Raw genomic sequence first — 13,701 nt, forward strand, 5'->3', positions numbered from 1 at the left:
TTAACACTAGGTGGCGACGTCCAACTCCATTACAGAGCACTGTGCTGACTAAGGGCTGGCTGACAGTAGACGTGTGTGTGTGTGTGTGTGTGTGTGTGTGTGTGTGTGTGTGTGTGTGTGTGTGTGTGTGTGTGTGTGTGTGTGTGTGTGTGTGTGTGTCTCGAGTCTACAAACATGTGTGCTTACATGTGATCAAGTACGAGGTGCTGCTGACCTTGTAAGGATGCTGCACACATGCAGATTCTCCTTCACCCTGAGCTGATACCAGTAAAGTGTCCAAGGACTCACCGCCCTCCTCCTCAGCCCAAGCCGTAATTAACAGTGTACTTTTGAGGATGGGTTAAAGGCAGCTTAAACAATATAACATATAAGATCTAAAGTTTTACAAATGTGTGTTGTGGGAGTCGATTATTCCCCGTCTACACACACCACACTTCCGTTTTCCTGCTGACAGAAAACACCAGGCTGTCGTTACAGTAAAAGTGACTCCATCCCTCCCTCCTTCCTCTCACTGTTGCTCACTTAATCTCCCTCGCTTCACTCTCTCTCTCTTTCTCTTAATGTGGATCTATAGAGTTTAGCGCAATCTCAGAAACTGAGAGAGAAGAGAGGGAGCTGTTAGGAATCGAATCCATGATCTTGCAGTGTTGCAAAATGCTGCAAGCAACTGTGGCAGAGAGCGGGGAAGAGGGTAGGGGTAGTGGTCTGCACTAAAAGGGGGGAAATGGTAATGGGATGGATGGAGGAATTTACTCTAGCAGGGACGAAGAAGAGAAAGGGGGTGGACACCTTGCTCTGCATTTACTCAAGAAAAATCTCTGGGGTCAGCCAATTAGAGGCCGGGTGACACCGCTATCCTCCCAGCTAGCCTGTAAATCCTGCTCCACAAGACAACCCACGTGCCTCTGTTCAATGAACACATGGCCTCGTAAAGAGACACACGAGCAAGAAAACAATTAAACACATAGACATTAAAAAATAAAAAATAAAAAATCAGTTCTAAGTAAATAATGAAATCACACAAATATGGCCAAATATGAATTCAAGTCAACATTTAATAGGATCACTACCATAGCTGCCCAAACCTGCCACGGTACTATGGGTGACTGTAATATGACTGTGACGTGTGTTTACATGAAAATAGTGCATTTGAAAACTAGACAATGACAAGCAAAAGTTATTTTAAGAATATTTTGCACATTTATAGGAAAATAATAAAATAATATCACATTTTTTCTACTAATCAGACTCTTCACTAAAGTCATTGCTAAAGTAGCCTTGGCAGCTATGACTGTTTTTCTTGGGAATGATCATACAAGCTTGCACTCTTCTGTTTCAAGTTTGCGTCATTCACCTTGAACTGCTCATGCTTGTAGGGGTTGAGCACTGGTGTCGGTGTACAGACATTTTTCAGTCTCTCAGGAAGTGATGCCGGGCGTAAACCACTCCATATGTGTTTTACTTGTGGTCATTGTCTTGTTGAATATAAACCTTCACAGCTGTCTGACATACCTACCTCTTCACAAAAAGATCGCCAATAAGGATTTATGTATATTTTTCCTTCTGTCCTCACTAGTCTCCTGACCCCTGTCGCAGAAAAGCATCCCCACAACGCAATGCTGCCACTGCTGTGCTTGGAAGCAGGGATCGTATTGATGAAGTGATGTTTGGTGCCAGGTTTCCTCAACACACAGATGTCTGCAGGCTCCCAGCAGCGTGTCATGTGCCATTTTGTTAGCAATAGCGTCCTTTTGTCCACTCTACGTGCCCTGATGATTCTATAAGGGTCTCCCATCTCCACAAAGGGTATGCGCAGATCATGACCCTTGGTTTTGGTTTCCTGTCTTGCCTGATTAATCAGTTTGGCTGGGCAGCAATAGAAAGACCGATGATTCCTATTTATCTCTTATTTGCAAATAACAGAGGACTACCTTTCAATACAATCCTGTCTTCAATCTGTCACAGACAATCAAGTGTGATTGTGAGAGATTTCTTTCTTTCTTAACTATGTGCATTAAAATCATTTAGTTACAGGTGTCTGTAAGTTACAGAAGTATCATAAAGACCATTAATAAAAATAGGATTATGATTATATGAGGATTATTTTCAATGAATATATCTAAACACATCAAGAAGGTATTTTAGCTTTGTCTGTTTTAAAATAAGTTTAAAAAAAGGGGGGGGGGGATGTTAAAATGACTGAATGCAGTGTGGATATCTAATTGGATACATTTGTTTGTGTTTGCCAGCATTTAGGTATGTAAACGTCGGCGGTTTCTGCACCATTTCACACCATTAACATGTGTTGTACTGACACCGTAACTCTACTGTGAGTGGCGATGATTAGAGCTAGTGCTTACCAAAGAAATATTCCCTTAGAGAAAAATGCATAAATATTTCATCACAAACGTTAACTTAGTTCTTTTAGAGCTTTTAATCACATGAAATAATCTTCCCTAGTAGATTGAGATGCTTAAGTGGAAGTGTAAACATCTGTTTACAATGCTTAAATGTAAACAGATGTTTTCAATTTTTTATCATCCAAGGATGATTGTGTTATAAACCAAAAAAACTCCAGGGTGTTAAATTGACCTTATGTTAGAATTTTTTAAAAATTTGTTTCTTTGGTAGCTCCGATCAATATTTTACAGGCTTGTAAATTACCCAGAGTAATCACTGTACTCGAATGGAAGTAAAAATATTTGCTGTTTCAAAGGTCAAAAATATTCTTATTCTCAAACTTTTACCAGTCAGTTTATGAATATCAGGAAAATGTGGGCTATAATAATAAGAGCTTTTAATACCAGTTTTGGATACAAGAAACGTGGAGCTAAATCCAAAACGGAGTTTGCTTTGCGATCCAAATGCTCGTGTCTGATCAAACAAAAACACTTCCCTTTCAGTGTAAAACTGTGGCGCTAGCATTTTAGCATCAACACATTTGTACCTTGTACACAAGTGTGAGACTGATTAGTGAAAAGAAATAACACCATGGCCAAATGGATTGTCTGTGCTTTAACACTGAGTTTTTGAGTATTTGAAGAAGTTTCTTTTCTTTTCGGTACTCTCTGGTTTCTTTAGGTTTTGTTTGTCTGTAGTTTTATTTACTGATAGGTTATACTTGAGTCCTAGTTACTGTTTCCATGTGTGGAGATTTTTAGTGCTTTGTGTGTTTCCCTCTGTGTCTTCCTCCTGTGTCTTTCTGCTTAATTTACGTTACTCACGAGTCTGTGTTTCCTTATTTACTTCCTCTTTTAGTTTGAAGTTATTTGTTTCTTGCATTCCCCTTTATTTCCCATCTTGTCTCCTTGTAATGGATTGCAGTCACCTGTGTGATTACCCTCATCTGTGTCTCATTCCCCTGGATAGTTCCACTTCCCTGATTACCCTTGTGTATAAATCGTCCCGTCTTTCCTCTCAGTCTCGTCACAGAGTCTGTTTCCCCCTCCTCTGTGTTTTCCTGCATTACTCCAGCATTTCTGAGAATTTACCTTTGTTTGTTTGACTATTACATCAGCCAAACAAACAACTTGCTTTCTGTTCATCCCGTCATCCCTCCTGAGTGTCTGCATTTGTCTCTCACTCTACATATGAGATCATCCATATAAACATAAGAATTATAAAAGAACTGTTACAGACTCAGCAAAGAAAAAAAGTACAGTACCTAAGTAAGTCTGAATGAAGGTTATTATGGCTGTGCCGTGTGTCACGTTTTGCTCTCAGATTGATCAGTGTCCATTCTCCTGGAGAGGAGAGCAAAACTGTGCATGCTGGGTGGGGTGAGAATTAAAGAGCAACAAATCAAAGTGACACCACTTTCCCTCCAGGGGATTCAGATGAAGAGGGTTACGAATGGCTAAGCTTTTAATAACAGGTCCATGATGCTACAACGCCGCAATGACACACGAGGATCAGATGACTCAAGAAATCTGCACTCCACTCAGTAAGATTTGTCATAAGGGAGCATATGGCGATACTCTGAGACACCAGCCAAGGCCTGGTCTTGTACCATCTTCATATCTAACTCCAAAAGAACACTTACTAAAAGAAAACCTTGAGCCCTTGTTGGGCTTTTTTTACCATACTACATTTTATACCACCTGCAGGTTTAATCCAGTCAGAAAATTCAGAACCCAAAGTTCAGAACTCAATCTTCTCCTGCTCATCTTATTAAATGAACCAGACATTCTCTATTGTCCGCACTCAGAGAACGGGAACAGAGAATTATAGCTGGGAAGCTATGCCGCTGTAATGACCTAGTGTACCTCTGTGTTTTGAATTGAATTATTTCTCTTCCCTCCGGTCGACAGAAAAAAAAAACAAGAATCATCATATCAATTGGGTAAATAAGACACCAGCCATCCAATCCAGAGGAAAAAGGTGCAGAGTCACCCTGGGGTCACCCACAGTCCTCTGATATTTCACTCCTTTTTTGCTTTCACTATCCTTTTCTCCGGCTCTAACCCTTGGCTATATTCCTTCAGTTTTATCACTCATCTTCACACCAAACATTCACAAACAGTCACAGACACATATGGTGCTTCCCACACACACAAAGCAATTTGACATGTTTACCATAAACAGACAAACACACATCTTTTAGCTAAAGTCTAAAAACTGCATGCTTACAATGACAATCTAAGATGCTGATGCTAACGCTGTATGATGTTTACAACATTGGCCATGTTAGTTTGGTATTAAAGCATGCTAGCACTGCTAACAAGAGTAAGTTGCATACTTAACTGAAGTTTACACCAAAATAAATTCCATCAGTATATATAGGCCTACTCTTAAATAAAAACTATAAACATCAGATTGCCACTAGAGAAAAAGTCAGTAATTACTGTCCTCATGTGAACATGAACTGCAAACTTCATTTACAAAACAGATGAAGATGCATTAAACTGCATTAAATTAAATTACACATGGCTAGTTTTGTAAAACTCAAACATGCAGGACGAATAAAATCTTTTTCTACTCGACAAAGTAAAACAAATCAATATTGTAAATGATAGGCTGCACATTGCAGAGGCTCTCATACATCTCACTGTATGAGATGCTGCAGAGTCTGAGGATATAAAGGCAGGAATCCGAGTACCTGGACATGAAACCGCACTAAGCTCCCTATCCCACCCCCTGTCCTTTCCTCTCCTCTCTCCTCTCCCTCATCAGCAAGAAGGAGCTTAAAGGGAAAGAGCCTGGGTTGGGTAGCGGGCACTGAAAGCTTTCCCTTTTCCACAACAAGCTGTCCAGCAATGACTATCACATTCCTCTCCGAGGGTATCACCTCATTCTTTCTCTCTCTCGCTCTTATTTGGGAATGATGAGGATCCATTTCAATAACCCCGATCTCTCAATTCCTGTTTCAGGCAGTTACGTAACGGCTGCACTATCAGAATAACAATTGAGAGAAGAGATTAGCGCAATCGGCCAAGGAGGGTGATAGAGAGAAGATGGGGGGGCTGAGAGGAAAATCTAAGGAAGCCCCTCTCAATATGACACATCACTTCATGTGCAGAGGGAGCATAAGCACACAGAGATGCTGCTGCTCGCACTGCAGTCCTACGTGTCAGCTCAGCTTCATTTACAATCATCAGCCAGGCAACACACCAATAAATGGTCTCTGCCTCCCAGGCTTATGGTGATTATCAAAAACATGCATCAAGCTTTTGTTTCTTACAGCAGGTGCAGATGATTGTGTCATCCTTTTTTTTTTTACCCAAATGAAAGAATGAATCACGGCAGTGAGGTTGAAGCTGGCAACACGGTGAGAAATCTTGATCCCTCATCAACAATTTAAAAATATCCACGGGCTTTGGAGTTTGAGGGAAGCCGAACTCCTGCAGGGATGAGTGCCTGCTGGATGCTTGATGCTATTTTACTCGTGTTCACTCAATTATTTTTTTCTATTTTAACAAAGAATGGATGCCATCTTTTTTGTGTAGGGGAGCTTTCCTCTCTAATGAACCTGAAAGAGTGTGCTTGGGTATTTGCTTTAAGAGTCACTTAGTCTCTGCTAGGTCATAAATAAATTTCATCATGTTAAAGGGGGAGAAAGGGGGAAGCAGAAGGCATTACTTGGTGAATTGGCATCACGTGCCCCATTCCTGCTTTAATTAAAGGAAAGTAGGTTGCGGCTCCTGGCCACCCTGCCCCAGCAGTACTTGCTGTATAGCTGAGAGCTGGACTCAGTCAGGCTCATTCCAAGGCTCCATCAACATGACTGAGTGCCTCAGACTCGGCCTGCTGAGTCATCTGTCTGAGGGGTTCCACAGGGCCACCCGGGCCGCAGACCCGCACACACACACACACACACACACACACACACACGTATTATACTGGATTAACACACATACCGACATGCCTGAAATTTGAGTTTCATGGTCTAATACAATGATACCATAAAGCAGTTCCCTGTCGCGACCGGTTGGGTATGACAGGAGGAAGAAAGGACATAAGACTCGCTATTGAAGAGAGCCAGAGATTAATAAAAACTAATGATTAAATGCAGATTATAGGTATGTAAACACATGGTGAGTGAAAAAGGTGAGTGAAGAAGACACACTCAGTGCATTATGGGAATCCTCCAGCCTTTTACACTTATTGCAGTGTTATTATTGCAACTAAGGAAGGATTAAGGGTCACCTGATCCAGCCGTAACTTTCAGCTTTGCCAAAAAGGAAGGTTTTAAACCTAATCTTGAAGTATTTAGACTCCAAACTGGGAGCTGGTTCCACAGAAGAGGGGCTTTAAGGCTGAAGGCTCTCCCTCCCATTCTGTTTTGGAATAAAACCAGCAGAGAAGAGCTCTATTGGGGTAGTACTAGGAGGTCTTTAAGGTAAGAATGGGCCTGATTATTCAAGATCTTATATCTGAGGAGTAGGATTTTAAATTAGTTTCTGGATTTAAAATATTGGAGTATTTTTTAAACTGCTCATCTCCTTAGCCTTCTCAAACACTGGGCTAAAATGGCTTGTTGATTAGAGAGGTCAGAGGAGGATGGCCATACTAATTGCAGGTGGAAGAAAAGTGACAGAATTACATCTACAGGAAAACACAACAAAAGTTTACAAAGTGCCTTGCAGAAATTAGTCAATAAATAACAGTTTTTGTGCTATCCTTAGTGTTTAACTCTTGTCTTTGCCTTGAGGTGGTAACCAGAGACTTCAGGTGGTTATTAAACACCAACTCTGGTTGTCCAACACTTTGACTGTCAGGTAGGAAAAAAGATACACAAAGTTTAAGATTTTAAAGTGGACCATTTGGGATACGTTCACCAATAGGTGTACCAGGCTATGACAGTCACACAATCAGGTTCTTTTACTCTGACTTTGATTTTCTAGCTTCAAACATCTGACATGAAAGCAATAAGTTGTCTGCTTCAGAATAAGTACATTTCGGTTTATCACAATAACTTCACTTTGATCACAGCAGCTGTGGTAAAGGCACACAGGGATGATCAGCAAACAGGTGCTAGACCTGGTACTGATGGGCTTAGTTGCTTCTGCAGCACCTCTGCCTCTGCACGTCTGCCACACATAAACCCCATCAAGGGCTCTGCTTTCTCTTCAGGTGGGGAGGGTAAGGGATTTTGGAGGGCAGACAGAGACAGGGCTGGAATGCTGATCTACTGCTGCCTTTTCTGTTTTACACAAAAATTGTAGCATGAACATGGGGCACCGAGGTAGCACTTTCAACACTGCAATACTCCCAGGCAGCCATATCAGCTGCACAAGTGCTGCATTTTGAAGAACTCTACGCTGCAGAATTTTAGTCCTAGGACGGCTGATGAGCTGCTACAATAGAAATCTGCAACCAAGACAGTGTTAGACTATATACATGACAAAAAAGCCATACATTTTGACCACACCTTTTTACCCATGTCTGAGCAGCAGCACTACAAGGTAAACGGATGATGGGTAAATCCTCAGCTCCTCTGGACTATGAGAGCTATAAAAGCCATATGTGAACACCGGTGATGTTGTTGGTGGGGCGAGTGTTTTTTCTTGTTTTATGTCAGAAATAAATACAACTTGGGGTTTTGAACTGTTGGTTTAAACAAAGACATCTGATAGCCAGCGCATACGCTTGGCACCTTACTTGATCTATAAATGTCCAGTTAAGCAATGATAGCTTAGATATTTCTCTAATTTATAGAGATTTACAATCAGTGATGTGATAAACAGTTACTCCCAGTAAATGTTGATTCAGACATTAAGAAGCTGACTTCTGTTGTAATTTTTCTTTCCGTTCCTGGTATGCAAAGGTAAATTTTGAAGTTTTGATTTGACTTCTATGACAATAAACTAAATAAGTGAAGTGACTCATAATAACTAACAGTGCTTAAAGGCAACGAGGAACAAGGAAAATGGATTTCAATGCACAGGGTTACAGCTCTAAAAATCATCCTGAATGGATCCAGTGGGTACATTAACCATTTGAGAATTAATAAGTGATCCCATAACGTCGAAAATTACTAAGTAAATCAACAAATTATCAGAAAAAGTCCAACTTCAATTCGCTTAGTTGATCTTTTTGTTAGGAAACTACAATTACAGTAGATGTTACATTTTTAATCTTCTCATAAATGCAAGAATACTTTATGATAATTAATATCAAAAGTGCAATATCAAAACTGATTCAATCTTTGAGCACTTAAGACTGTTTTTGATCAGGATGCTGTTAAAGCAGAGATACTAAAATGAAAAGATAAAAACAAAAATTGCATTTACAGGAAAAAGCTTTTACTCATCTGCTACTACAATTAAGCTGAAAATATATTTTCCATGCAAGGGAAAATAAGGCTAATAACTATAAATGAATAAATAAAAGGACGTTTTATCTTTAATACCCATTTAGATATACACTAAATTTCCAATGTTTTTTTTTCAGTGAACTTGGAGCAGTCCTTAAACTCTAGAAATGTAAACAGCCCACACTAAATGCACTGTCTGGTGTCCAAGCAATGCAACAAACCACTATTTCATACTTCAGGGCCACTGTCACCAGTTCAGCCACTTCACATTAAAGCAGGTATAAATGTAGATACAAACGCACACATTGAATGAGGTGAAAAGAGGTGCTGACTGGGACAATGGGGCTTTGTTCACATCCTGACAATGCTCATTTTTCAAGAGGAGCAAACTCATCAATAAAAGTAATTTGAGGACAACATTATAAACTGCTCAGCAACTGACCAGTTCTGCATAATGCCACTACACTGAGAAGCCAGTTAAAAATGCACTTTCACCCTTTAATGACGAGGACAGATCATTGTGTCCTCACTGGGACACAGTGGGAACAATCATTAAGGTCAACGTACGTCAAACCACCCAAAACATCTAAAAATTGAACCAACACGGAAGATAAATATAACAGTTATGTTTTTAAAGACAAATAAATAAATGTTGCTAAAAACTGATGCAATTATACTCAGTAGACTCAAAATGTACCCAAAGAGCAGTGAACATTGCCTCCCTTTCAGAGCTTTGTACTCCGTCTATTAAAGTAAAAATACCCAAAGAACAATAAATGATCCTTTACACCATAAACTGAATCACTCCTTAATCAAAGAAGCTAAGAGTGAGTTTTCATACAAACAAATGTTTGATTAAATTGCCCCCAAACTCTTGCTTAAAGGCAGCCGGAAAAATATGATGATCATTCATGAGTGTTAAATGTTCAGAAATAAAAAATGCAGTCCTGCCACAAAGAGTTGACCTTCTGTACAAAGCAAGGATAGAAGCACTCCTGAGCCACCAAAAAAAAGAACAGGTGTTGGCTGGTTTCTTTGTTAGCTACAAAGTGGGATAAGGAATAACACTCACTGTATTACAGAGTGCAGAAACTGAAGAGGTAGCTACACGCATCAGAAAGGAAACAAAGGAAGATGAAGGGAGAAGAGAATTTCCCCAGTGTTAACATCTGTTCCAGAAACCAGGAATGCTATAAGCCGGTGTTTAAAAAAGGAAGAGAGATTGAGAGGGGAGGTGGAAAGGAGTGAGGAAGCTTATTTGAAAGACTTAAGCTGCATGGTTACGTAAGTGATATGGGATCCTCTGAAACTACACTCTTTCAGTCAAAGTTATTCTGCATTAGCACCGTCAGACATCTCGTCCATGTTTCGTCCAACGGTTAGAGCTGCAGGCTCTCTCTTCTTAAACCTCATCCTTCCAGACATGCATACGCTGCACTCACTCACACACATACACATACTAAACATGCACAAAGGCATCTGTGCACTGGCATTCACCCTCTGGTTGTAATGTCCGTGTGTAGCTATTAAGTACAAAGGCTGTGTAAATATACACATGTAGCCCTGTGCTGTATCGGGTCTTGATGAGTTAAACAGGTGAAGAATGTGATGAAACTTTAACTCCAGAGTCATTCCTTTGCATCAGTCACTGCAGGCTACGCGGTGCCGTGTGTGTCTGTGCAACGAGTCTGACTCTCCAACAAAAACAGTTAAATAGCGAGCCCCTGCTGACAGAAAACCACCCAGGTGTATCTGAGTCATACCACCTTCCATTCACCTAAAGCTCTCTCTGTTTTCCTCTGTGTCTTTTTCTCAAATACACCTAATAACCTTGTCACCCTACCTGTATAGAACACACAAAAAAAAGAAAGAAAAATCGGATCCGTATATCAGCCTTACAGTCCTGTCTTCCTTCTGTGGGAGAGTGGAAGCTGTACTGTGTTCCTGTCTCTACTGCATCAGCATCAGATTGGTTTACAGCCAGCCTGGCACAGAGCTGGCTCACAGGGCGGCTGGACTCGGTTACCGAGGACCAATTTGCCATCAATACACAATCTGCGGATGACTCATTTGCATTAATGAGTTTGAGCAAAAGGCGACAAGCAACCAGAGGCATAAAGTAGACTGGATGATATTTCTCTGCAGTCGGTGACTGGCGGAGCAAAGATTTATTGTTTACAACGAACCTTGCCAGCTCTGCCTGGTACTTCTCAGTCAGAAGCCTGCAGGTACTGCTCTGCAGTAATTACAGTGCCACACAGAGAAAATAATGGACAGAAAACAAGAACATGCTTTTGGAAAAACAGGCAGGTTATGGTCCTCATGGAAGATCAGCACTTTAGTCAGATTTTTGCTCACTAATACCTTACTGCAGTGTAAAAAAAACGAAAGAAAAAAGAAGAGACGGAGCACAAGACAGAAATGTGAAGAGGGACTGTCACACAGTGAGAGATAGAGTACTACTCTGCCTTATCAGACGGCTCAGACAGGACAGTCAATAAAGCAGGTATAAAGCAGTCCAGAGGAGTAGGAAAGCATGCAGTGTGTTATAACGTTTCCCCGTGTCTGTATGCACAGGACATACATGTGTGCAGGGAGACTGTGTACACACAGTAGAAACACGCTCATCACCAGGTTTCCATGTGTGCCCCAGCACCCCTGACCATAGCATGACAGAAGAACAAGAAGAAGTGAGGGGGGCGTCTCAACCTTCCTGCCCCCTTCTCCAGGCTACACCTCCCCTCCTCACGCCAACCCCATCGCCCCACCCCACCCCTGACTACCCCACCTGTGAATATCCCAGTACCTTGCGCTTTTTATCCCGTGACCGACTCCTCTTTTTGGCCCTCTCCTCCTCCTTCTCTTTGCGCTCCTGCTCTGCTAGAGCTTCTAAATCCTTGTTCTTACGAAGATGTTTGGCCGCTTGTGCCATGGCGTTGGTAGTCGGGGTCTCGGTGGCGTTGGCGTGTCCAGATCTTACAGCAGTGGTTTGCGGGTCGACGGCACTGGCACTTTACCTGGCGTGGGCCAACACTAGCACTGCCGCTGTGTGCTCCTCTATGGCCCTGCAAAGTGTGCGAGCGTGCTCACCCTCTGCCTCCTCCTCCTCTTCAGCAGTGCAGTCACACACACACAAACACACCGGCAGTCCTCATCCGTCTGCTGTGGGATGCTACTGCAGCGCAGCTCTCTTTCGCTCTCCCTCCCTCTCTCTCTCTCCCTCCTGCTTTGATGCTTGCACTCTCCTGCTCTCTCACTTCTTCCGTTCAATTCCTCTGCTCTCCTCCTTTCTGGTCTCCATTCGTTTCTGTGGAGAAGAAAAGGATAACAGCAAACAAACAGCTTTTCCTTCTTTTTCAGTTGTTTTCCTTCCCTACATCTCTCTTCTGTTCACTGCTTTAATGCATTGTGAAACTGCTTCGACCCACCCACCCAGACACACACACACACACTAACATGTGCGCGTCAACAAAGATTAAAAAGGGATGAACTGACAGTCAGTTAAGAAATAGCTTGAGCTGCTTTAAATCAAAGTCAGCTCTTCCTCCTCACATTGCATTGATTTCGTTTCCTTTTCCAGCATTTAATTTCTCAGTATCTCCTGGTCCTGCTGCGTATCCATCTGTGTAGGATCACCAGGTTGCACAGCGAACCCGTCGTCCCCACAGCCAATCACACCATCACTCATAAACATACACACAGTCCACGAAACCAGAGAAAAGAAAAAACAAAAAAACTAAAACATGCATGAGGGAAAAGCTGCCTCTTACTTGTTTACCTCTCTCTCCCTTTCTCTCTCTCCCTCTCTCTCTCTCTCTCTCTCTCTCTCTGCTCCCTCCTCCCTCTCCACTGTTCAGGCGCTGCAGCAGACAGAATTGGTACCCAAGCAAGGATGTTGGTGCAGTATGCTTTTGTATATAAGAATGATGCTGGGAGCATTAAATGTCTAAATTCCCCATTATTGCTTGACTGGCTATTGTGAGTTCCTGATTCCCTCTCCTTGAATCTCCTCTCACAGTTTTGCATACAATAAAAGACAAAGGGCACTATATTTACTGTAGTAAAAACAGCTTCTCATGTACACTGTGAGAGCGAGCATGGAGCTGGCACCTGTTTACTGATATTGCTCTCTCCCTCTTCCTCTCTTGGTTTCTCCTCTCCCTCTCTCTCTCTCTCTCCCCCTCATCTTTCCTCCACCCCACAAAACTGCTGACGCAGGCAGAAACGATCATTTAACATCTCTCTTTGCCCAGCTTGCTATACATCACACATACAGTTCACACTGATATTGTAGACACACAAACACAGCACACACATGCCACCACATGTGCTTCAGTGCCCCCCCCCCCCCCCCCCCCCCACACACACACACACACACAGGAGAGGGACAGCTGGTGAATGGTGTTTTTTTTGTTTTTTTGCAGCCAGCTCTTAATTTTTGGCTTATTTTATTATCCGTCATTAGTTATTTCAAAACAAGTCATTACAAAACACATAAAACAGCCAAGATATCATTGCACACTTCTTTAATCATATTTCCTATTTTTACATTTCTTATCAGCTTCTTATTTAAGGAGTGACTTGTATACACTGATTATCTTTGAAAATAACACCAATTTGTGAGGCATTTTGGCTGCCCCCAGTCCACATCTCTGCACTTGCTAAGATTTATCCATAACTATGTTTTTCTCTGCTCTCCAGCCATGGCTTTCCCTGATCTGATAGAAGCTTGCTCTCTCTCCACACTGCAGCATGCTAATGAATAGGAGTGGTGATATTCTCCTCTGTCTGCAATGCTACTAAACAAATCACTTGCTCGTGTGCCCTAGCTATGAAACAAACACAAACACAGACAGGCTGACAGCTTTGTGACAAGAGATCCATCACAATACTGAACCCCTGGGGAATGTGTCTGAATGAGTCACCAGCAGGACTGACTGCCCTGA

General features: G+C 41.9%; 1 protein-coding gene across 1 annotated transcript in view; it reads right to left on the bottom strand.

The window, feature by feature from the left end:
* Positions 1-11,873, bottom strand: part of ank1a (ankyrin 1, erythrocytic a) — an 85,600-nt gene extending 73,727 nt beyond the window's left edge. Inside the window, 1 exon segment of the mRNA XM_080892893.1 lies at positions 11,562-11,873. Coding sequence (XP_080749019.1) covers positions 11,562-11,687 — 126 coding nt within the window. The 5' untranslated portion in view covers positions 11,688-11,873.
* Between the last annotated feature and the right edge of the window lie 1,828 nt (positions 11,874-13,701).

The sequence above is a fragment of the Rhamphochromis sp. 'chilingali' genome (genome assembly GCF_963969265.1).
Source record: "Rhamphochromis sp. 'chilingali' genome assembly, chromosome: 10".
Classification (NCBI taxonomy): domain Eukaryota; kingdom Metazoa; phylum Chordata; class Actinopteri; order Cichliformes; family Cichlidae; genus Rhamphochromis; species Rhamphochromis sp. 'chilingali'.